The sequence below is a fragment of the Choloepus didactylus genome, chromosome 7 (assembly GCF_015220235.1).
Source record: "Choloepus didactylus isolate mChoDid1 chromosome 7, mChoDid1.pri, whole genome shotgun sequence".
Classification (NCBI taxonomy): Eukaryota; Metazoa; Chordata; class Mammalia; order Pilosa; family Megalonychidae; genus Choloepus; species Choloepus didactylus.
The window spans coordinates 99,095,148-99,121,751 of record NC_051313.1 but is presented as its reverse complement, the minus strand read 5'-3'; the positions used below and the strand labels follow the sequence as shown (position 1 = coordinate 99,121,751).

At 40.3% G+C, this 26,604-nt stretch overlaps 1 protein-coding gene across 1 annotated transcript in view; it reads left to right on the top strand.

Moving 5' to 3' along the window:
* The first annotated feature begins 4,744 nt into the window (after positions 1–4,744).
* Positions 4,745–26,604, top strand: part of IL17A (interleukin 17A) — a 108,161-nt gene continuing 86,301 nt past the window's right edge. The window contains exons 1-2 of the mRNA XM_037844673.1: positions 4,745–4,807; positions 5,339–5,440. Of these exons, the coding sequence (XP_037700601.1) occupies positions 4,745–4,807; positions 5,339–5,440 (165 nt within the window). The remainder of the gene's footprint in view (positions 4,808–5,338; positions 5,441–26,604) is intronic.

The following is a 26,604-nucleotide window of genomic DNA, read 5'->3' as shown; positions in this document are numbered from 1 at the left end:
CCTACATCTAAGAAAACAGGGAAAAGTGTGACACACTTTAGACAGATTTTATTCTAGAAAAATTAAACATTTTCTAAAACACTTTTAAAGGAGGTAAACTGCAGTTGCTCACAAAATTCATTTACATGGAGTAACACAATTCCTCCAAGTCAGATAAAATAGATCTTTCAATATTTAATTTTTTCCAGACCACAGAAGGATTCTTTTCTTTGAATTTGGAACATCTGTGAGAGAAGTGGGCAAAACAGCATATGTTAGTTTCTGAATTAGAGTACAACTCCTTCTCCCTGGATTTAGCAGAATTTAAAATAAATCGTATCAGCAGGGAGCAACAACACGAAAGCAATTAATTTTTTTCTAGTTTGATGCCATGTTACTATCTGAGTCTAGGAGCCCAACTGAGATTTCTGAAGTGTACCTCATACGTATCTTTAAAATTATGAGTGACATTGAATTCATACACTTCTGCAGCCCAATAGAATGCCTGCTTTAGCTGCAGAAAGCTATGGAACTGTCAAGTTCTATACCTTAAAGGAAACTGTTTTGAAAATGGAAGAAATGTTTGCCCTTTCTCTGGTAAAGTTTTCACAGCTGATAAAACAGCATAAAACCTGATATGGGGAACATAAAGGCATTGAAAATGAGGGGAATCCAAAAATCTAGAAACTGACTGCCCTTGGAGTTAAAAAATGAAAACAACAAGTAATGGATAAAATAGCTCAATAAGACTTGAGGCTATTAATGTATCTAAAGAAAACCTATTTGTGAAGATGGGCAGTATGGCAGTTTAAATTTAAAATGACCACAATAATTTTTATAGTTATCTCATTGAAAGGTTGGGTACATGTCTCCATCCCCTGAACATGGGTGGGCTTGTGTCCCACTCATAACCCACAGAATGCTGCAGAAATGATGTTGCAGGATTTCCAAGTCTGGGTCAGAAAGCACAATGCAGTTCTGCCTTGCGCATTGGAACACTTATGCTTGGAGCTCTGAGCCACCATGTAAGAATCCAACCACCCTGGGGCCACCGTGCTGTGAGGAAGCCAAGCCACATGGGGAGGCCTCGCGGAAGTTACACAGTCAGCACTCCTGGACTTTGCGTCCAGCCAGCCCGTAAACCTGGCACCAGAGTGATTGAGCCTTGAGATGATTCTAGCTCTCCAGGGTCACCTCCAGCCTTTGAGTCTTCCCATCTGAGTCCTCAGACATCATGAAACAGAGACAAGCCTCCCAAACTCCTGGCTTCAGAATCTGTGAGTGTAATAAAGTCGTTGCTCTCTAATGCCACTACTTTACAGTGGTTTATTATGCAGCAATAGTACCAGGAATAAACCATGAAGACCTGGAAATAGGAGAACCCAGAATCTAATATACGTTGAGTCCCTCTAAGAACCACCGCATAGCCCTATTACCTAGTACTAATTCCTACCCATCCTGAGATAATCTCTAAATGACTATCCTAGACACGCTTTCCCTCTTAGACTAGGTAAGCTTCCGCCATTGTATACTCTTGTTGAATTCCTATTGTTAAGCCAACCCACCGCATGGCAGTTGTTTTAACAGCTAGGAAATAGCTACACATCTGATAACAGTCTGGCTTCTGAGATGCCAGCATAAAGGGAAAGCTATACCTGCCAGAACCCTCCAGACCCATTATGGGTTTTATTCTATAAATAAATTAATTAGCACTGGCAGGTAATTCAATCTCTTAGAATTTGATAAAAGTGAACTCACCTGAGGGACAGATCTCCCTTAGCATGCCCACGGATAAGGACTCTGAACCAAGGTTTTCCCAGGAAAGTTCTTCCTCCTTTGAGGATTTGTCTGAGTGTCAGCCAGTCGTCCCCAGGTGGCACCCCCACTCTCTCCATGTATTGAGTGAGCTTTTTCATTTCAGTACGTCATATCTGGCACTTTATAAAGAAAAGAAAAAAGACAATGGATGGGTAAAGTTACAAGCCATGAGCAAGATTCTGGCAAAACATCTGCTGTCTATTGACTATTTCAAGATACTGTGTTGGAAACACCATAATAATGACCTTAAATTTTCAGATCCTAATAATACCTGATTTAGATACTTTTTTTTTTTTTACTTTTTCTGTTTTCTCTCTTTGTTCCCCACACATCGACTCATGTAACCCTTACAGCCCTCTGGATTATTATGCCCATGTTACAGAGGAAAACAGTGGCACCCAGATACATCAAGCAGCCCTTCTAAAGTCTGTAGCTAATTCGTGTGGAGCCAGATCTAGCAATCAAATCTCTGCTGTCCGGCCTGAACAGACACCTTCTACATAGAGCCTAAAGATTGGCAGAGACAAGTGAGATGCATATGGGAAAAAAATCCCTCTCCCCAGGCCCCCACAAAGATCCCCAGTGCACACGGACCCTCAAGCAATGGTTCTACAGAACTGACCCAACTGCTGTAATGTGCTGCCATTAATTGAATTCATTGATTTATCACTTAATGAAGAAACCGCATTAGAAGAAAAATCCATCCAGACTTTGGATTCCAATTTGATCCAATTACGCAAACAAGCAAATGTTGATTAGGCACCTGTTGTGCTGTCCCAGGTGCTCTGACGGCCACAAACACTTACGGAATGTGACCTCCGCCCTCCAGAAGCTTCCAGCCTAGTTGAAAAAAAAAAAAAAAAAAAAAAAAAGTGACTGTAAAGAAACATAAGACAGAACGGGGACAGCATCACAGTAGAGGAACAAGTGATGATGATCCAGGAGCCCAGAGGAAGAGTGGTCACTTCACTCCGAGGTAATCGGGAAAGACTTTGGAGGGCCAGACATCTGTGAGGGATGGGGAAGGACGGATGGACTTTCCACAGGTGGAGAGAGGCAAGAGACTTTTTTTTTTTAAGGAATGGAAATACAAAAGTGCAACTGAAAGGTACATAATGAGAAAGAAGCAAAAAATGCTGCAAAATTAAATTAGAGTCAGCTAGCCTTGGGGAGTTTGTAGTTCCAGGTTTAAAAGTGTGGACATTAGAGCCTGTTGGTGTGGTCTTGAGGTTGAAGCCACAGCCCCATGCTCTATCAGCGATTTCTGTGGTCAAACCAAGAACCTAACTGCCATAACCTTTATGGCTATTTACAGCAAAAAGAAACAAAAGATGTTTGTTTAGAAAAAAAATAAATTTATCCAGCATCCCTAAACAGTAGGTTAATATATAGAGAGACAAGAGAAGACTTCTAGAGTATATATTTTAAAAAGAGGCACAATTTCGATAAAAGCTTTATGCTCTTAGTAGCTCCATCCACCAGAGGCCACAGGCTCCCTCAGGTAAAGTTTTCCAGTCTGCCTTCCTCAGGCTTCATAAACCTGTTCTCTTTATCTGTCTTCTCTGGTTGTGAACTGGTTACCTCAGACCAATTTTCATCCTTCTGGCCCACTCCAGAAAAATGCTGTATTTGGATGACTCATTTTGCCCTGGACCCACATTCACCTTTAGACAGCATCTTTCAGTTCCTTCTTAGCTTCCCACTCTGTCCTGCAGCCAGCCCTACCTACTCTTGAAGAAAGCTGCAGGAAATTTCTTTTAATTTGCTTTCAACTTTCTTACTGACTGCAAAGACCAGTAGCCTTCCCTTAATAAATAAATGATTCCTGCATATCCTTTAGATTTCGATACTGATGCACCAATCTGGATTCCCAAAATAAGTTGAACAAAATAAGTCCATTGTGGGGTAGAAGCAGAGCCTGAGCAGATTCAAAACAGACAAGATTCTGATCAGTGCAGAAGGATCTCCCCACTTTCTAATAATTAAAGAGCAAACAAACGAATTAATCAGGTAGGACATTCAGTAGATTAAGGTGAAAACAAATGGAAAATAGGAGACAGTGGGGTCCCTGCCCACATCAGCTTCTTCAGGTCAGACTTTCCATAAGCACAGGGTCACCTGGATGCCTCCTCAACTTGGTAACACTAATGGTAACTACAGTTATTGGGGTTTTCTCTTGTCTCTACTGTGCTAGGTTATCTCATCTCATCCCCATGACTATACCTTGGAGGTGGCACATAATAATTTCCATTTCACAAAGGGGAAATTGGGGCTGCAGAGGGGTTGATTAGTGCATGTATCACATTTCGGATCACAAAGGGGAAATTGGGGCTGCAGAGGGGTTGATTAGTGCATGTATCACATTTCGGATCTGGGATCAACATCATCACTCCCAGTCTCAGTACCCTAGTTTTTAGACAGTCACTCAGAAATAGACCATTTCTCCACGTAAACTTCTGAGCAAAACTATCACTCTTCACCCATTCATTCATTCATTCATTCAACAAAACCTTAGGGGGTGTCTGAGGAAGGATGAATAGCTCCATATGGCTTTGGGGTGCACTAGGAGAATGAGAATACCAATGGACAGGCGGGCCTGGGTTATGCCACAGAAATGATTTTAGGCCATCAAATCACATAAATAGGCACAAAGGATAACTGTGAAGACTGTGTGGATCAGCAGAGGGAAAACAGATGCAGAAAGAGAAGCAAGGAAGCCTTAGGAATGGTCTGAAGAAAATGGCCTAACAGGGAAATGGTGATAGCCTGAACTCCACCAGCAGCCCAAGACATGGAGAAAAGACAACAAAATTGAAAGAAACTTCTGATGCAGATTCAAGAGGCTTTGACTGAGATCGGGATGTAACAGGGACATCGAAAGATGTACCTGAGGTTTCCAGCTTGGGCAGCTGGATAAATGGTGGTATGATGACTACAATGGTGCGGGATGGCTGTTAATGCCCAGCTCAGGCCTCCTTTACCAGACCGGTGCGTCCATCCCCCAGCTGTGGTGAGTGTAGGTTTCCTTATAACAACACCTTCTCCTGAGAATTGTCCTCAGCAGTGGGAGCTGCCTTGTCTGGAAATGCTTGGAAGATTGCATTCTTCCCCTAAAGCAGCCCAACACCACTGACTGATTGATATGGAGGGCAAAAGTCCAGCCCCTTGGCTAAAGGAGAAACAGCTCTGTGGTATCGTTCATTCTCCAAAGCTTTCTGCAGGATCAAGCTGAGGCCAGGCTTCAGCTAAAGCTCATCTTTGCTTGGTTTCCTCCTCTGCCTAATCCTACTTTCCACACTTCCTTTACAGATTATCTCCTGAGATCACTTCCTCAATAAAACACTTACCCAAGAACCCTTACCAAGGCTCTGCTTCTAGGGAACCTGACTTAGACAGGTAACTAGAAAAAGAGAAAGTTTAGAGGGAAGATGATTGCAGTTTGAGATGCCTCCAGAGAGGCTAATATAGGTATTTTTTAATGGACTCTGAATCAGACAAACATGGATTCAAATGCAGTTTGTACAACCTCCTGGTCTTCTAGTCCAGGACAAGTTACTTAACCATGAATGGCTCACAGACGTGCTTTGGAATTGCTGTCATCAGCACCACTGCTGAGGGGGACCTGGGGCAGCTGGACACCAAGGTCAGTCACATCTGCCTTATACAGAGGTAAACTGCTGTGCCGGCTTGGATGTATTATGTTCCCCAAAATGCCATGTTCTTTGATGCAATCTTGTGGGGGGCAGATTTATTTAGTGTTGATTAGGTTGGAATCCTTTGATTTAGTGTTCCCATGGAGATGTGACTCAATCAGCTGTGGGTAAGACCTTTGATGGGATAATTTCCATGGAGGTGTTACCCCACCCATTCAGGGTGGGTCTTAATTGAATCACTGGAGTCCTATAAAAGTGTTCACATGCTGCAGCTGAAAGACACATTTTGTAGACAGCATTTGAAAGCAGACTTTTGCTGACACTTTGCTCTAGAGAAGCTAAGAGAGGACAATCACCCCCAAGAGCAACATTTTGAAGTATGCCCAGGAGCTGAGAGAGTAGCTGGAAGACAACCTGGGATGAGCAGACACCAGCCACGTGCCTTCCCAGCTAACAGAGGTTTTCCAGATGCCATTGGCCTTTCTTCGGTGAAGGTATACTTGTGCTGATGCCTTAACTTGGACATTTTCATGGCTTTCAGACTGTAAATTTCAAAATAAACAAACCCCCTTTATAAAAGCCAGTTCATTTCTGGTATTGTGCATAAACTGCAGGATTAACAAACTGAACAACTGCCTTATCAGTTTATCTCCAGATGAAGTTCAAATATCATTTTCTATGTGTTTCTAGAAGTGAAAAACTGGGGTAAGCACTGATTAACCTCTCTACAGCTCCAGTTCCTCATCTGCAAAATGGAAATTCTTGTACTTCAGCTCCATGGTCTAGACATGAGGAGGACAAGAGATAAACTAGCTTAGTATTGACAAGAGTAAGCCCCAATCAATGTCATTATCATGAGTGACGCCACCCCAGGGAGATGTCCAGGAGGCACTGCTGCTCCAGGAAAGTCTGAACTGAAGAACCTAATGTGGGGTAGAGGGCTCTAGTCCAAATGCTCATTTCCTTTTTCTCCTTTCTTGTTAAAGGGAAGCAAGAAAGGGCTTGCCAAGTATGGAAGAGTTTTGATTATTCTCTCTGTGACCTCCTGCCTTGCCCTTCTGGGATGACATAAAGGAGGTTGGAGGTGGGAGGGTGGGGAAGAAGTATGAAGCTATGATCTCTCCCTAACATTGTCCTGCACTTCCAGTGTTCTTGTAAGTGAGCCGTGCCCTTCATCTCAGAGCTTTGATGGTCCTGGGCATGCCTTATTTATAGACAACAACTGGTGCAGAACTTCAAAGGGGGCACGTAGCCAAGGCAGAGACACAGAGGGAACACTCTGAAGTGCTAAGTTCTCAAATTCAGAATGGAACGGATGGTACACAATGGTTTCTGGGGTCTGCCCCCCACCCACCCACTGGTGTGGTAGATGGCCAAAGTCCTTTATGTCATCCCAGAAGGGCCAGGCAGGAGGCACATGGGGTCTTTATTAGACTTTCAGCCACCATCTGATATTCTCTCATATTTACTGGATTAATCCATGACCTTTAGAGACCATGGCTTCCAGAAACTAAACACCAAATTCTCACCTTAAATTCTTCGAAGAAATAAAATTAAAAGCCAGTGAGGTCGGCTCAATAATGGCTTCCCAAAGATGTCTACATCTTAATCCCTGGAAACTGTATGTTATCCAACATAGTAAAAAGGACTTTGCAGGTGTGATTAAATTAAGGATCTTGAGATGGGGAGATTATCCTGGATTATGTGGGTGGGTCCAATGTAATCACCAGGGAGGTGGTAGGTCAGAGTCTGTAGTCAAAGATGTGACAAGAGAAGGAAGAGCTTGGCATGACAAGAAGAAGGGACCATGAACCACAGAATGCAGGTGACCTCTAGGAGATAAAAAAAGGCAAGGAAACAGAGCCTCCAGAAGAAACCAGAGCTATCAACCCTTGACTTCAGCCCACTGAGACCAATTTTGGACTTCTAACCTCCAAAACTGTAAGATAATAAACCTATGTTGTTTTAAGTCTAAGTTTGTGGTTTTATGTTACAACAGCAATGGGAAACTAATACAGCAAGGAAATATTGTTACTGGACGCCATTAGAAGTGGTATGTGTTCCTCCTGGAAGACACTGGTGAGGCTGTCCTAAACCATAGAGCATTACTTAGTTTCTAAGTTGTCCCATTAGTACTTTACCCTCTCTCTCCTCCTGCCACCTTCATAAGGACCAAAAATATTCGAGGAGCAGGTTCTTAATTGAATTTCAAATGAAATACTACCAAAAACAGGCTAGAAAAAAATATTTTTTAGGTTTTGGGGGTGAAGTACAAATTTGTACGTACATGTGTAGAAAAGAAAAAAGACTGGAAGGGTGGGAGGATGTACACATCAAAATGTTGATAGCTAACCTTTGAGTAGGAAGATTATGGGTTATTTTTATTTTCTTCATTTTGCTCACCTTTTCTCATTTTAAAACAAGCATGTATTGTTGATGTCATAAAGGTTTTTAAGTGATAGCATATATGATGGCAGTGGTAACCTTTTTTGTGACTTTAAAAGATTTTATTTTGTAAAAACTGTCATTTTCCAAGTTTAGGACAATCACATAGAGAATCTGGGATCTGTCTGGATGCAATAGGGGGTGATATTGAGCCTTTGAAGATGAACATCGAGCCAGACTGCCTTAAGTAAATACTAGTGAGGAAAAGATAGCCACCAGAACTATAAAATTTCAGGCACCTCAGTGTCCAACTATCTACTTCACTAATCTATTTCATGGAGTACCATTAAAACAACTTCTTTCACTTGAAGGAGTTTCAAAAAGTATACTCTATGAAACTCAGTAATTCAGAAAGACAATCCATGAAAAATCAAGCTCTGTGATCATATAAGTTAGGAAAACGCTAAAAGCTATATCCCTTCCTGGAAGAATTACAAAGTATATTAGCATATTAAAGGTTCTGAGAAGGCCTGCAGAAAGAAATCCTATTTAAGTTTGTTAAAATATTCCAAATACTTACTTTACCACAGATCCATTATTCTGCTTAAAACTAGTGTTCCCTGCCATCCTTTGGGAAATTCTGGTTTACAGAATTGACTACAAAAAAAAAAAAGGGAAAAAAACCAACCTGAGAGAAACAATATTTTACAAACACTAGTTGGGATTTTAGAAATTGATTTTTCTGCAGTTTGGACATAGTTCCATCATTTCCAGGACTAGCTATCTGGGTCCATGCTGTTTTATCCTTTTGAATGCTAACAGGTCCTTTATTCACAAAGGAACTTATGAGATGGGTCAGGCACAGAGAGATTTGTTCTCAAAAGTTCTGGCATGTAGGACCAATGAAAGAGCTTAGAGACATCCAGGGAAGTAGGCAGTGGCAATTGTTTCCTATAAGTACAACCAGAAGACTTTTTGTGGGAAACTCTGAGCTGGGGGGACCCCACATGTTTAAGCACACTTCTACAGAGAGGTGATCAAATAAAGGTGTGCTTGCTCCAGTATGGCTCTTCAGATGATCCTTCTCAATCTCACTGGGGCAGCTTAGCAAAGTCATCATCATCAGGTAGCTCATTATCAGGAATCCAAGTCTGAGGATGGGGGCTTCAGAATGGAGAATGGAAGAAGAGCCACGTGTAGCTGGTGGGGGGTGGGAGGGAAAAGGAGCCTGAGGAGGTTGCGATGCAAAAAGCCCAGTCAAGGATCTTTAAATGCAGAGTGACTTTCCACTGCTCCCTAGCCCTGCTAATCTCCTGACCATGAGGCCTTACATTTTGCATCAGAGTATATTAGAATCAGATATCAGATATCAATCACCTGATCCAATCCCCTCATTTCAATCATGAGGAAACAGAGGCCTACAGACAGAAAATGACTTGCTCAAGATCACACTGTTGGTTGGGAGCACAGCCAGGCCCAGCACCCAGCCCCATGGCTTTTCCAGAGCACCTTAACTAACCTACCTTAAACTGGCGTCCTTCCTTATCAGAGGAGACTGATAAAAGGAACTCTGAGGCACATTGAAAGTGATTTTTCTTGTGTCTTTGGCACTGGCTCCTGTTACCCCATGCATTAAGAATGCACTATTTTCCCCCCAAATCTCCATCTCAGGGGCAATGATAGTTAATTCTAATAATTTAGAGAACAGACAAGGAGCAGAGGGTGACAAATCCAGGGCACTTCACTTTGCCCCCAGCCAAACCTCAAAGGTTGGCATCCAGATAAACCTGCCCCCCCTTTAGTTTTGCCCCATTATCCCCAAACGGTCCCCAACATGTTATGTAAGTGACATAGGGATAAAATAATTTCCAAGTTCTGACTTCAATAACTCAACAGCACATGGAATGGGACTTGAAGGGAATGGGTAGAAATGGAGAGGAGCCGTCTCAACTGGCTGGCTAGCCTTGATGATGACAGTCCAGGCAGGGGTAGGCAGGAGTGCTGAGGGTAGTATTTCTACACCATTCCCCAGGTTTGCTGTTGGTGATGTTTAGTCCTAGCTGACTGCCTCCTTGAATCAATGACCATTCTCTTGGTCCTCAAACCGATGCAGCCTGCTCCCCTCCACCCAGGTTTGGGATCTAGGGAAGTCACCCTGATTTGAGTGGGTGACTAGTACCAAAGAGGTCGGACCAGGGTCCAGAGCCACACAGCCTCCTGGGCAGTGATTCAAGGGCACTGAACTATCTTAAGAACTACACCAGATTTGCCTCTGGACGCCCATCTCCAGGCAGCCACTTCCTCCCTCTTTTTCCACCTTCTTGCCCCACACCTTCTCTAGAACAGTCTGACAGCAAGGGCTATTTTCCCAGGGTCTTTCAAAAGATGTGCAGGGATGTGACATTCGCTGAGAACATCTTGAGTTAATGACCTCCTTTTGCTCTATACCATTATCAATGGGACCCTCTTAGGGGACTGATTCTTCCTTGCTTTGAACACAAGGGGGATGGGGAGGCTATTGGGAAGAGCGGAAAAGATCCTGCTTCAGCCCAAAAGCAGGCAAGTCCCTCAATCTCTCAGATTCTTCCTCTGTCATTTGAAGACTGTAATTTATCTGTTTCTTTTGAAACTTAGATGAGAGAAGAATTGTGACTACACTTTGTAAACTGTGAAGTGCCCTCAAATTCAAGGGACCAACCAACTGTACATTTTGAAAAATAAACTTTATGCAAATTCAAAGGATCAGTGTTACTGGAATATTTTACAAAAGAGGATATATTCACATGTAATAGCTGTGATTAAAACAATAGGGATGGGTGGTGCTAGGAGCGAAGGTACTAATTTTATGTTTTAGAGCCAGATGATGATAAGAAAGACAATGATTTCAAACAATTTTAATAAATTATATAAATGTAAATTCGATTTTGCAAGACTGTATTTCAAATGGGAAATATATTGAAATGAAAAAGTTTAAAATGGCAGGAAAAATAAGATTTAAATGAAATAAATAATTTGTAGAAATGTGGGTTGCTAGTGTTTTGATAATTCACTTCCATGTAAAGTTCAGGTGAAAGTTGGGAGAGCTCTGCCCCTCCTCCCGTGCCAGAAGGCCCCCTTTCACCCAAAGGTCTCCTGACTCATCACCTCTCTTCGGAGCCTTCTTATCCCCCACACACACTTGACAGCCATCCACACAGCTTCTCAAGGGCAACATGAGATACCTGAAACGTGATCCCCGACTTGCTATCCGGCGACAGTTGTTCACAGTGGAAAAAATCTCCCTGTGTTATTCAGCCTGATTGGCAACCTCTGCTGAGGAAGGGGAAAAAATTGCAAGGGATCTGGTGACAGCTCATCCTCTTGCCCCACCTGCTGCCTCTCCTCCTACAGGGAGGCAGCTGCCTGTCCTCAGAGCTTGCCATCTCCTGCCCAAGAAATAAAATATCTGAATGTACGCCCAGGTGCTTTTGAGTCAAAAGTTGCCTAGAGAAGCTGCATGCAAGACCCCAGCACAAGCAAGGTATTCATTCATGGCAAACAGCTGCTACCAAGAAACCTGAGTGGAACCAGACTGAATCATGCTAAGTTGATGTACTCTACCAAATTTGAATATAAAACAAAATTTAACAGGATAATCAACTGAACCAGTTTATTTATTTTTATACATATATATATATATATATATATATATATATACACACACACACACACACACACACAAATACCCTTCTACACTGAACTTTTTACAATAAATATGCAATATTTTTAAAGTTTTTTAAATAGAAAAAGAAATAAAAACCCAAACCAAAAATAAAGGCATAGTTTTCTACAACTACTGATTCAAAATAAAACAAAGATATCACAATGTTCACTGAACTATGCATGAACTTTTTTCCCTTTAAAGCACTTCCATTAGTTCCACTCTCTTTTTATTTCTTTAGCCTTCTGCTCCCCTGTTCCCCCATGAACACTGAATGTAAAGGCCTGAGCACAGGTCCAGAAGCCCCAGGAGGAAATTGCTCCCACTCGCAGTTGGGTTGGATGTTGCTCACCATCCCATTAAAGCTCATTCAAAGCCAGGCTGTTTGACGGGGCAGGCCCAGGGACCATGCAGAAGGGAAACCCCAAAACAGAACTGTGTTTAAGACAGGAGTAGTTGTGATGGGAGGGTGCTCAGAGGACTCGGCAGGAAGAAGGGGTTGAAATTTAAGCTCCAGTTGGAGATTATGAGTACACTAGCACTCAATATAGGGATGACCTAGCAAAGAAGTCTTCCCTGAGAGAATGAGCCAATTTTCGATTATTATGCACTCCCATGGCTTCATGTTCTATCTCTGTGATGATGACTCGAATCTGCTGAGCTCCTGACCTGAATATCCCACTGCCAACACAGTATTTCCAGGCAGCTATCTCTTAGACACCCAAAACTCAGCAAGGCCAAAGACTTTGAGCCCTTGATCATCTGCCTGAAATCTCTCCCTCCTCCAGGGATTTCTGTCTCCAGGAATAGAACAACTACTCACACAAACACTCACTAGAAAACCCTGGTTTCATACTTGCCACAGCTTTCTTCTTGGCATCTCACTTCTAAGCCATCACTAAGGCTTATAGATTAGCCTCATAACTGTCTCAATCCACCCCCTTTCTGCATCCCCATTGCCACACCCTTAGTCCAGGCCAACCTCTCACCCCAAAATACTGCAAGAACCTCCTACATTGTCACTGGAAATCATATTTACCCTCCCAATTCATTTGCCCCAAGTCTCCAGAGTGATCTTTTTTTAATTAAAAAGTAATATAACACTGTTCTCCTTGAAAATCATTCAAATCTTCCCAAAAATTACAGAATTTGTGATGGGGCCCATTAGGTCCTCCCTACTTTTTCATTCACTTAATAAATGTTTACTGAGAACTACTGTGCCAGGCACTGTTAAAGCACTGGAATATGGCAGCGAATGAAACAGACAAAAATCCCTGCCCTCTACAATGTACAGTCCTCATAGGAAAGAAAGACAATAAATAAGAAAAGCAAGTAAAAGATATCACAGGTTAGATAGTATCACATGTCAAGAAGAAAAAAATAAAGGAGAAAGGAAGAGAAGAAAGGTCAGGGTAGGGGTTAAAATTTGTGACAAGGGGGTGAGCAAGGGAGGCCTTCAGATAATGAGGGAGCAAGTCCTCAGATATCTCGTGTGAGAGAGAACCAAGAGAGGGTACAGCAGCTGCAAAGAGCCTGAGAGAGGAGCTAGCTTGGTATCGCCGACATTCAGTGAGCAGACCAGAGCGACTGGAGTAGGGTAAGAAAGAATATGAGTCCTGGGAGATGTGGTGGATGGGGGGCCAGGGAGGTGCTGCGATCACATAGGAGACTGAAGATCACCAGAAGTGCAAGATCTTTTTCAGGATAAGATGGAAAGAAGTGAAGGGTCATTAGCAGAAGAGTGACATATGAGCACCACCATGTGCCAGGCACCTTCGTAGGCACTGGCAATGGAACATTAAATAAGACAGTGCAGGACTGTGCCCTTGTGAAGGTTATATTCTATTGGGGGGAGACAGACAATATACAAGTAAATCATAAATGAACATGACATTTTCAGATAGTAAAAGACAATGCTGGAGAATCTAAGATGGCGGCTAGGAGAGACAGGGCAAAAAAACACCTCCATGAAAAATACTAGATAAAAGCCAGAAAAATACTAGATAAAAACCAAACCAGAACATCAATTCCAGCGATGCACCAGCTGGACAAGGTCTGCTAAATCCACAGGGACCGTGCACTTGGTGAAACCAGGAGTCTGCATTCTGAAATGAATGAGTAAGCCTGTTGAATATCTGGCAGCCATGCTGCGGTGTGGAGAAACTGTGAGTTGGCGTTTGGAGGCAGACTAGTTCTTTTTTAAAAAAACCCAAAAGCAGCTGCAGATACGGCAGCAAGAACAGCACAGTGAAGTACGGCAGGAACAGGCTCTGCGAACGCCTCAATAGCTGGTGTGGAAGATAGCCTTTCGTGCACCCACTGCTAATTGTCTCAGAGCAAGAAAGGCAGAGGTGAGCCAAAAGGGGAAAATAACCACACCCCTTGCAGCCATCTTCCTGGTGGGCTGGGAACACTCCTGTCCGGTGCTGGAGCCACAGCCCAGAGCTGTGCAAAAAACCCAATGTGACAGGAATTGTTTCCAGCAACACGCGCACATGCCACAATATTGGGCCTGGACAATAGCCTTTCATGCACCCACAGCTGGGAAGGCAGAGCTGTGCGACAAAGGGGAAATTAACACGCCCCATACAGCCATCCTTACAGCAGACTGGGAACGCACCTACATGACCCGGCAGCCCAGAACTTCCCTTGAGGGATGGCGCACACTTGTGATATAGCACAACCTTCCCTCAGCAGAGGCCCAAGAAGGGCACGGCTTGGAAGAGGGACCCATTCGGAAATCCCCCAGACATTCCCCAATACCAAGGACTTGTGGGTCAGCAGCAGAGACAATCTGTGGCAGGACTGAAATGAAGGTTTAGACTCTTGCAACAGCCTTAAATTTCCAGGAACACCTGGGAAGTTTGATTATTAAAGCTGCCCCCCCTCCCTAACCACTCAGACACACGCCCCACATTCAGGGAGGATAGCACAACAATATACCCAAACTTGGTTCACCAATTGGACCGCACAAGAATCAGACCCCTACACACCACAAAGACAAAGTTGGGGAGAACTGATTTGAGGGGAATAGGTGACTCACGGACGCCGTCTGCTGGTTAGTTAGAGAAAGTGTACACCACCAAGTTGCAGATCTAGACAAATTGGAGATTAGTCTTTGAATAATCCTACAAATCCTAAAAGAACCCTATCAAGTAAAGAAAATGCCAAGAGGCCAAAAACAACAGAAAATTTTAAAGCATAAGAAAAAACCAGACAATATGGATAACCCAAACCCAAATACCCAAATCAAAATATCAGAGAGACACAGTACTTGGAGCAATTAAACAAAGAACTAAAGACAAACGAGAGCATGGCACAGGATATAAAGGACATGAAGAAGAGCATGGCACAGGATATAAAGCACATGAAGAAGACCCTAGAAGAGCATAAAGAAGAAATTGCAAGAGTAAATTAAAAAATAGATGATCTTATGGAAATAAAAGAAACTGTTGACCAAATTAAAAAGATTCTGGATACTCATAGTACAAGACTAAAGGAAGCTGAACAACAAATCAGTGACCTCAAGGGCCACAGAATGGAAAACGAAACAAAAGAAAGAATGGGGGAAAAAAATCAAAAAAATCAAAATGGACCTCAGGGATATGATAGATAAAATAAAACATCCAAATTTAAGACTTATTGGTGTCCCAGAAGGGGAAGAGAAGGGTAAAGGTCTAGAAAGAGTATTCAAAGAAATTGTTGGGGAAAACTTCCCCAACCTTCTACACAATATAAATACACAAATCATAAATGCCCAGCGAACTCCAAATAGAATAAATCCAAATAAACCCACTCCAAGACATATTCTGATCAGACTGTCAAATACTGAAGAGAAGAAGCAAGTTCTGAAAGCAGCAAGAGAAAAGCAATTCACCACATACAAAGGAAACAACATAAGCGTAAGTAGTGACTACTCAGCAGCCACTGTGGAGGTGAGAAGGCAGTGGCATGACATATTTAAAATTCTGAGAGAGAAAAATTTCCAACCAAGGATACTTTATCCAGCAAAGCTCTCCTTCAAATTTGAGGGAGAGCTTAAATTTTTCACAGACAAACAAATGCTGAGAGATTTTGCTAATAAAAGACCTGCCCTACTTCAGATACTAAAGAGAGACCTACCAACAGAGAAACAAAGAAAGGAGAGAGATAAGGAGAAAGGTTCAGTACTAAAGAGATACTATATTGGTTCATTAAAAGACAATAAGAGAGAGAGGGAAAAAATATATCTGACAAACATAAACCAAAGGATAGGATGGCTGATTCAAGAAATGCCTTCACAGTAAGAACATTGAATGTAAATGGATTAAACTCCCCAATTAAAAGATATAGATTGGCAGAATGGATCAAAAAATATGAACCATCAATATGTTGCATACAAGAGACTCATCTTAGACATAGGACACAAATAAATTGAAAGTGAAAGGATGGAAAAAAATATTTCATGCAAGCTACAGCCAAAAGAAAGCAGGAGTAGCAATATTAATCTCAGATAAAATAGACTTTAAATGCAAGGATGTTATGAGAGACAAAGAAGGCCACTACATACTAATAACAGGGGCAGTTCAACAAGAAGAAATAATAATCATAAATGTTTATGCACCCAAAATGAGACAAACACTGGCAAAACTAAAGGAAGCAATGGATGTTTCCACAATAATTGTGGGAGACTTCAACACATCACTCTCTCCTAGAGATAGATCAGCCAGACAGAAGACCAACAAGGAAATTAAAAACCTAAACAATTCGGATAAATGAATTTGACTTAACAGACATATATAGAACAATACATCCCAAATCATCAGGATACACATTCTTCTCTAGTGATCATGGAAATTTCTCCAGAATAGACCATATGCTGGGACATAAAACAAGCCTCAACACATTTAAAAAAAGTGAAATTATTCAAAGCAGATTGTCTGACCGCAATGGAATACAATTAGTAGTCAATAACCATCAGAGACTTAGAAAATTCACAAACACCTGAAGGTTAAACAACACACTCCTAAAATAAATGGTTTATAATGTAGAATGCAGGATGTAGTGATAGAGAGCAATTAATGAAGGGGGAATGATAAACCAATAAGAACATATAAGCTACCGCGGGTAAATTTAACATTCTGGAATGCCCAGGAATGACTATGGTTTGTTAATTTCTAATGGGTATAGTAGGAACAAGTTCACAGAAATGTTGCTGTATTAGGTTATTTTCTTGGGGTAGAGTAGGAACATGTTGGACTCCCTTGTTATGGTTTGTTTGAAATGTTTTTTTTTTATTGTATTTTTTAAAAATTTTTTTTAATATAGTTGATTTAAAAAAAAAAGTTAATTTAACAAAAAAACAATAAAAAAATATGCAGAGCCCCCTTGAGGAGCTGGTGGAGAATGCAGGGGGATTCGGTTCTCCACCTCGATGGTTGCTGATGTGCTCACAGACACAGGGGACTGGTGGTTTGATGGGTTGAGCCCTCTACCACAGGACTTGCCCTTGGCAAGACTGTTGCTGCAAAGGAGAGGCTAGGCCTCCCTACAACTGTGCCTAAGAGCCTCCTCCCAAATGCCTCTCTGTTGCTCAGATGTGGTCCTCTCTCTCTAGCTAAGCCAACTTGGCAGGTGAAATCACTGCCCTCCCCCCATGTGGGATCTGATACCCAGGGGAGTGAATCCCCCTGGCAACATGGAATATGACTCCCGGGGCGGAATCTAGACCCTGCATCGTGGGATGGAGAACATCTTCTTGACCAAAAGGAGGAAGTGAAAGGAAATGAAACAAGCTTCAGTGGCAGAGAGATTCCAAAAGGAGCCAAGACGTCACTCTGGTGGGCACTTTGATGCACAATATTAACAACCCTTTTTAGGTTCTAATGAATTGGAATAGCTACCAGTAAATACCTGAAACTATCAAACTACAACCCAGAACCCATGAATCTTGAAGACAATTGTATAAAAATGTAGCTTATGAGGGGTGACAATGTGATTGGGAAAGCCATATGGACCACACTCCCCTTTGTCTCATTTATGGATGGATGAGTAAAAAATGGGGAAGAAAAAAAAAAGGCACCCAGTGTTCTTTTTTACCTTGATTGTTCTTTTTCACTTTAATTTTTATTCTTATTATTTTTGTGTGTGTGGCAATGAAAATGTCAAAAATTAATTTTGGTGATGAATGCACAACTATATAATGGTACTGTACACAACGGAATGTATGCTTTGTTTTGTGTGATTGCATAGTATGTGAATATATCTCAATAAATATGAATTTAAAAATAAAAGACAATGCTTATTGGCATGGAGTTTCTGTTTGATGATGGGTGGTGGTGAGGGTGGCACAACATTGTGAGTATAATTAACACCACTGAATTGTACATTTGAAAGTGGATAAAATGGGAAAATTTAGGTTGCATAAACCTTGCTAGAATAAAATTTTTAAAAGACAACAACATAGAACTGTACAACACCAAGAGTGAACCCTAATGTAAACTATGGACTATAGTTAATAAAATAATTATAATAATATTTTTTCATCAATTGTTATAATGGGACCACACTAATGTAAAATATTAGTAACAGGGAAAACTTCATGTATGAGGGGCGTATATGGGAACTCTATACTCTCTGCATGATTTTTCTATAAACCTACAACTTAAACTAAGGCAGTTTTGTGTTTTTTTAATAAATAAAGATGATGTGGTAGAGAGTGACAAGGTTCTCTGGCATGTTTAGATGTTCAGGGAAGGTCATTCTGAGTTGGTGATGGTTCAACCCAAAACAAAAGGTCAAGAAAATGAGCCACATCAAGATCTGGGGACAGAGGATTCCACACAAAGGAACAATAAGTGCAAAGAAAGCCAAAAGTGGGCATGAGCAGGAATGCCTAAAGAATGGAAGGAAGGTTGGTGCGGCTGGAGAATAACAGTGCATGGGAGGATGTGGCAGGGGCTGACATGAGGAAAGCAAGCAGGGACCATATTATTTAAGGGCCTTGGAGGCTTTGGGATTTTATTTTAATTAAATGGGACTCTATTAGAAGGCTGTAAACTATGAAACAAAATAATGTTATTTAGGTTTTAAAAAATCCCTTGGCCAATTAGGCACAAACTGATTGAAGGAAGAAAGGGAGGGAAGGTGGGAAGAAGAGTCACATAAGATGTACAATTAATGCCCCATCGTGATTCTAATGACCATTACAAATATCTATATACCTCCTTTTTAAAAAACTCTTCAGTAAGAGCAAAGTAAACCCAAAACAAGCAGAAGGAAGGAAATAACAAAGATTAGAGTGGTGATAAATGAAATAAAGAATTAAAAAACAATAGAGAGAATCAACAAAATGAAAAGCTGGTTCTTTGAAAAGATCAATAAATTTGACAAACCCTTAGCTAGACCAACAAAGAAAAAAAGAAAGAAGACACAAATGACTAAAATCAGAAATGAAAGGCGGGATATTACTACCCAACCCACAGAAATGAGATTATAAGAGGATACTATGAACAATTGTATGCCAACAAATTGGAAAACCTAGATGAAACAGACAAACGCCTAGAAATGCCCAAACTTCCTATAAAGACTCATGAAGAAATGGAATATCTCATCAGACCAATAATTAGACAAGAGCAGTAATAAAAGACCTTCCACAAAGAAAAGCCCAGGACCAGACGGCTTCACTGGTAAACTTTCCCAAGCATTTCAAGAAAAATTAACACCAATCCAGCTCAAACTCTTCCAAAAAATTGAAGAGGAAGGAACGCTTTCTAACTCCATAAGGCCAACATCACCCAATTCCAAAGCCAGATAAATATACCAGAAGAAAAGAAAATTACAGATGAATATCTCTTATGCATATTGATGCAAACATCCTCAACAAAATACTAGCAAACCAAATCCAACAGCACATTAAAAGAATTATACACCATGATCAAGTGGAATTTATCCTAAGTATGCAAGGGAGGTTCAAAATATGAAAATCAATTAATGTAATGTATCATATTAACAGAATGAAAGAAAAAACCCACTTAATCATCTCAATTGACATGGAAAAGGAATTTGACAAAATTCAGCACCACTTCTTGATTTAAAAAAAATATTTAGAAAACTAGGAATAGAAGGAAACTTCCTCAACATGATAAATGGCGTATATGAAAAACCCACAGTTAACATCTACTTAATAGTGAAAAACTGAAAGCTTTCCCTCTGAGATCAAGAACAAGACAAGGATGCAAACTCTCACCACTGTTATTTAACATTTTACTGGAAGTTCTAGCAGAGTAATTAGGCAAGAGAAAGAAATAAAAGGTATACAAATTAGGAAGAAAGAAGTAAATGTCCCCTCATCGCAGATAGCAAGATCCAACATAGAGAAAATCCTGGAAAATCCAAAACAAAGCTACTAGAACTAATAAATAAATTCAGCAAAGTTCCATGGTACAAGATCAAATGCAAAAATCAATAGTGTTTCTATGCACTAGTAATGAACAATCTGAAGAGGAAATCAAGAAAAATAATCCATTTACAATAGCTATGAGTAATAGAACCAAATAGCTAGGAATAAATTTAATCAAGAATGTAAAGGGCTTATACACAGAAAACTACAAAATATTGCTAAAAGAAATTAAAGACCTAAATAAACGGAAGGACATTCCATGTTGTTATTGTTAAGATATCAATTTGACCTAAAGCAATTTTCAGATTCAACACAATCCCAATCAAAATTCCAACAGCCTTACTTGAAGAAATGAATACGCCAATCACCAAATTTATATGGAAGTGTAAGGGGGCCCAAATAGCCAAAACCATCTTGAAAAAGAACAAAGTTGGATGATTTGCACTTCCCAGTTTTCAAACTTATTACATAGCTTCAGTAATCAAAATAGCATGGCACTGATACAAGAACAGACTTATAGACCAATGAAATCTAATTGAGAGTTCAGAAATAAACCTTCACATCTATGACCAATTGCTTTTTGACAGGGGTGCCACATCTACTCAGTGGGGAAAGACAGTTTCTTTGACAAACAGTACTTGGAAAATTGGATATCCATATGCATAAAAATGATGGTGGACCCCTTCCTCAGACTATATACAAAAATGAACTCAAAATTAATGGATCAGAGATCTAAACAGAAGAAACCAAACTTTAAAAATCCTAGTAAGAAACTATAGGAAGGAAATGGAAGAAGATGGTGGCATAGAGAGGAGTGGAAGCTAGTCTGTCCCCCTGGAACAACTAATAAACAACCAGGAACAACTAGTAAATAATCTGGAATAACTGTGGGGAGACAAACGTGACTGTACACTCATCATACACCAACCTGAATTGGGAGGAATGCCCGAGATCACAGCATAAAATCTGTAAGAAAAACTGTAGATCCAAGCCAGGAGCCCCCTCCCCCTATGGCCCGAACCACAAAGCCTTGTGGTGCTAGAGAGAAGCTCTCTCCAAGCAAGTGAATGTAGCTCAGCCCAGCTCCAACTGGGGTTTTAATTAGTAAGCATGGACTGCTCAATACAAGATATGAATCCCTAACAAATATTGATATGAATCCCCAAAAAGCAGACAGAGGCTTTTGGTGATGACTGACCTTGAAGAGCCAGAGGGTGGCTGCAGACTGACTCTAAATGGGGTTTTCTGTCCCTTTTTCAGCTCAGTGGAGAAAGCCTCAGCCATTTTCAGTTCCCAGCACTCTGACACAGACAAGGGTAGAGATAGCACAGGCAGAGAAACTATTCAAATGTAAATGACCTCTCCCTAGGGGGTGTATCTTTCCCTAAGAGGAAGAAGGTGTTGTCAAGCTCTACTACCCGCCTTCCATTCAGAACCAGACCCCAGAACCTGGGGGAAATAAGCCACGGGCCAGTCTGGAGCTACAGGCTGACAGGCACCACCTGCTAGGCAGAAAAGCACAGTGACTTGAGGCCTCACAGGGTGTACCAATCTGTTAAGACACCCTCAGGGAAACTGGATGCCATTCCCTCCTTCCAAGACCTGAGCCTGTTCTGGTCTGGGAAAACTGACTGGGGTAACCAAGGAAACCACATGCCTAAACAACAGAAAACTACAACCTACACCAAGAAAAACGAAATTATGGCCCAGTCAGAGGAACAAACTTACACTTCAACTGAGATACAGGAATTTAAACAACTAATACTAAATCAATTAAAAAAGTTTAGGGAAGGTATGGCAAAAGAGATGAAGCATATAATGAAAACAATGGGCATACATAAAGTAGAAATCGAAAGTTCAAAAAAACAACTGGCAGAATCTATGGAAATGAAAGGCACAACACAAGAGATGAAAGACACAATGGAAACATACAATAGCAGATCTCAAGAGGCAGAACAAAACACTCAGGAACTGGAGAACAAGGCACCTGAAAGCCTACACATGAACAGCTAGAGAAAAGAATGGAAAAATATGAGCAATGTCTCCGGACTTAAGGACAAAATGAAATGCAGGAATGTACATGTCATGGATGTCCCCAAAGGAGAAGAGAAGGGAAAAGGGGAAGAAGAAATAATAGAGGAAATAATCAATGAAAATTTCCCATCTCTTATGAAAGACATAAAACTACGGATCCAAGAAGTGCAGTGTACCCCAAACAGAATAGATCTGAATAGGCCTATGCCAAGACACTTAATAATCAGATTATGAAACGTCAAAGATAAAGAGAGAATCCTGAAAGGAGCAAGAGAAAAATGATCTATCACATATAAAGGAAGCTTGGTAAGACTATGTGCAGATTTCTCAATAGAAACCATGGAGGCAAGAAGGAACTGAGGTGAAATAGTTAAGATACTAAAAGAGAAAAACCACCAACCAAGAATCCTATATCTGGCAAAACTGTCCTTCAAATATGAGGGAGAGCTTCAAATATTCTCTGACAAAGACAATGACAGAGTTTGTGTACAAGACACCTGCCCTACAGGAAACACTAAAGGAAGACTGCAGACAGAAAGGAAAAGAGGGGAGTGAGAGGTTTGGAACACAATTTTGGGAGACAGTAGTACAGCAATGTAAGTACACTGAACAAAGATGACTGTGAGCATGTTTGAAAGAGGAAGGTTAGGACCATGTGGGACACCAGAATGACAGGCAAAAGATAAAGACTGGGATTTTATAACTCAGGGAAACCTAGGATGCTCAATGATTGTAATAAAAGGTACAAAAATGTTTTTACATGAAGTAGAACAAATGAATGTCAACATTGCAAGGTGTTAAAAATAGGGTGGGATTGGGGGGGGGAAATACAATCAATGCAAACTAGAGATTATAATTAACAGAAACATTGTATTATGCTTCCTTTAATACAACAAAGTCAATATACCAAAGCTAAATGCATATGGGGGGGCGGGGAACATAGGGGAAGGGTATGGGACTCCTGGCATTGGTAATGTTGTCTGACTCTTTATTCTACTTTAGTTTAATGCTATCTTTCCTTTTGTTGCTTTCTAGCTGTTGCTGGTTTTTTTTTTTCTCTCTCTCTCTCTTTTTTCTTTTTCTTTTGTCCCACTACCTTCTTTGACTCTTCCACCTTCTTTGTGGAAGAAATGGAGATGCCCTTATATAGATAGTGCGATGGTGCTGAATACATAAATACGTTACTATAAAGGGAACCAATGATTGTTTACTTAGGATGGAATGTATGGTGTGTGAACAAAACTGTATTAAAAAAAATGGGTAGATGAAGAAATCTTGAGGGCACTATATTGAGTAGAATAAAACAGACACATAAGGACAAATATTGCAGGGTCTCACTGATACGAACTAATTATAATATGTAAACTCATAGACATGAAATATAAGTTACCAAGATATAGAATGAGGCTACAGAATGGGGAATGGTTGCATATTATGAGCACAATGTTCAACTAGGAACATTAGGAAATGGACAGAGGTGATGGTAGCATGTTGTCAGAATAACTAACAGTGCTGAATGGTGTGTGAAGGTGGTGGAGAGGGTAAGTTCAGAGCCACGTATGTTGCTAGAAGGAAAGTTGGAGGTTTAAAAGATGGGAATGAATAAAACAGTGAAACTTGTGCTGGACAATGTCCCTGATTAACTGCACAAATATTAGAAATCTCTCTCATTAACTAGAACAAATGCATGACACTATAACAAGAAGTTAATAATAGAAGGGCATATAGGAAAATATATATACCTATTACAAACTATATACTATAGTAGTATTTTAACATTCTTTCATGAACAGTAACAAAGGTACTATATCAAAACTATAAATCAATAATGGAGGGGGGTGGTTAGGAGTATGGGAGGATTTCAGTTTCCTTTTTTTGTCCTTATTTCTTTTCTGGAGTAATGAAAATGTTCTAAAAATTGAAAAAAAATTAACTGATAAATTGTGGTGATGGATGCACATCTGTGTGATGGTACTGTGGCAATTGATTGTACACTTTGGATCCTTGGGTAATTGTATGGTATGTGAACAATCTCAATAAAAAAAGAAACTATAGGGAAGCATTTTCAAGACTTTGTGTTAAGCAACAGTTTCTTAGACATTACACCAAAAACACGAGCAACAAAAGAGGAAATATAAATGGGACCTCATCAAAATTTAAAATATCTGTGCATCAAAGGACTTCATCATGAAAGTAAAAAGGCAGCCTAGAGAATGGGAGAAGATACTTGGAAACCACATACCAGATAAGGGTTTAACTTCCAGAATATACAAAGAAATCCCACAACTCAAACACAAAAAGACAAACAACCCAAGTTAAAAATGGGCAAAAAACTTGAATAGATAATTTTCAAAAAAAGATATACAAATGGTCAAAAAGCACATGAAAAGATGTCCAACATATTAGCTTTTAGGGAAATGTAAATCAAAACCACAATGAAATACCACTTCACAACCCCCTGAATGGCTACTATTAAAAAAAAAAAAAAACTGAAAATAACAAGTGTTGGAGAAGATGAGGAGAAAGAGAAACAATCATTCATTGTTGGTAGGTATGTAAAATGGAGCAGCTCCTGTGGGAAACATTTGGTGGTTCTTCAGAAAGTTAAGGATAGAATTACCATATGACCCAGCAATCCAACTTCTAGGCATATATCCAAAAGAATTGAAAGCAGGGACTCAAGCAGACATTTGCACACTGATGTTCATAGCATCATTATTCACAATTGCAGAAGGATGGAAGGAACTCATGTCCACCAACAGATGAATGGATAAACAAAATATAGTATATATTCACAATGGTGTGTTATTCAGCCATTAAAAGGAATGAAATTCTGATACATGGGAAAATATGGATGAAATCATGTTGAGTGAAATAAGCCAGGCAAAAAGGACAAAAATTGTATGATCATACTGATATGAAATAATCAAAAGCAGTAAATTCATAGAATCAGAAACTAGAATACAGTTTACCAGGGGCTGGGATAGAAGTAGGAAATGGGTAATTAATGCTTAATTGGTACAAAGTTTCTGATTGGGATGATGGAACAGTTTTGGTAATGTATGTTGGGGACGGCTGCACAACATTGTGGATGTAATTAGTACCACTAAATTATGTATTTGAATGTGGTTAAAAGGGGAAATTTTAGGTCCCATGTATGTTACTAGAATGAAAATTAAAAAAAAAAATAGGACTGATCAATACAAAGAGTGAACACTAATAAAAATATGGACTATAATTAATAATATAATTATAATAATACAATTTCATCAATTATAACAAAGGTACCACACTAATGCAAAATGTTAATAATAGAGTAAACTGCACAGGTAACTGGAAGTATATGAGGACTCCATATTTTCTGTATGATTTTCTGTCAACCTACAACTTCTCTAATAAAAAAAATTAAATAATTGTTTTAAAACTCATCAGTAACACCAAGTAAACAAAAGCTCTTGCTGAAATGTGACTTTATTAGTAAACCACCCCTTCTCAACACACACACTGCCCACACAAAAACGCACTATTTACTATTTATGTATTTTGTACCATCTTTCTTTGCAATAAACAAAGGACCCCATAGAATTGGCCAGGGATTTTACTTATAGTCTGCAAGGGAAGAAAATAGAGGCAAATTCTCAGAACTATTTCTCCAACCTGTAAAAAGCCATTTATGATGCCGTACTGATCAACATGCTAGGAAAAATCCCTTGAGCGGCCTAGGGAAGGGCTGCCAGTTTATTTACCTTGCAAGAGGGACACACTTTAAAGGTCTCTTGGGAATGGGAGTCAGCCCAGTGGTAGAACGATCCACCCCGATCACACTGCCTAAGGGAATCCAAAGGAAAGCGCAGCCCTCGGATTTTTTTAAATAGTGGTAAAATACACAAAATGAAAATTTTACCATTTTAACCATTCTTAATTGAACAATTCAGTCACATTAAGTACATTCTACCCCAGAATGGGTGGGCTTAAACAAGGGGAATTTATTGTCTCACCGGAGGCTAGAAGGCTTGCTTCCTCCTGGGGTTGGTAGCCTTCAGGACTGGTTGCTGCAATCGTCTATGTTCCTTGGCATATACCTTCTGCTTCACACCACGGCGATGTCCTCGCCTTTCTCTTCTGAGTTCTGCTAACTTCCTGTCTGTAGCTCCTCCCCTTCCTCTCACTGTATCTGAATTTCTTTCACTTATAAAGGACCCCAGTAATCCAGATTGAAGTCCAGCCTCACTCAGTCAGGCCACACCTTAGATAAAACTAGCATCTTCAAAAGATCCTATTTACAATGGGTTCAAACCCACAGGAATAAAGATTAATATTAAGAACAGGTTTTTTTCCGAGGTACATACCTCAGTCTACCACAGTGTTGTGCAACTATAATCTCTGTCTAGTTCCAGAAAAGTTTTATCACCGCAATTGGAAAAACCCGGTACCCATTAAGCAGTCATCCCCATTTTCCCCCTCCCTCTAGCCACTGGCAGCCACTGATCTGTTCTCTGTCTCTATAGATTTGCCTACTCTGGTTATTTCATATGAATGGAATAATACGATATGTGGTCTTCTGTGTCTGACTTCTCTCACTTAGCATAATGTTTTCTCTCACATAATGTTACTGTATAGGTATTTCATTAATTTTTATGGATGAGTAATATTCC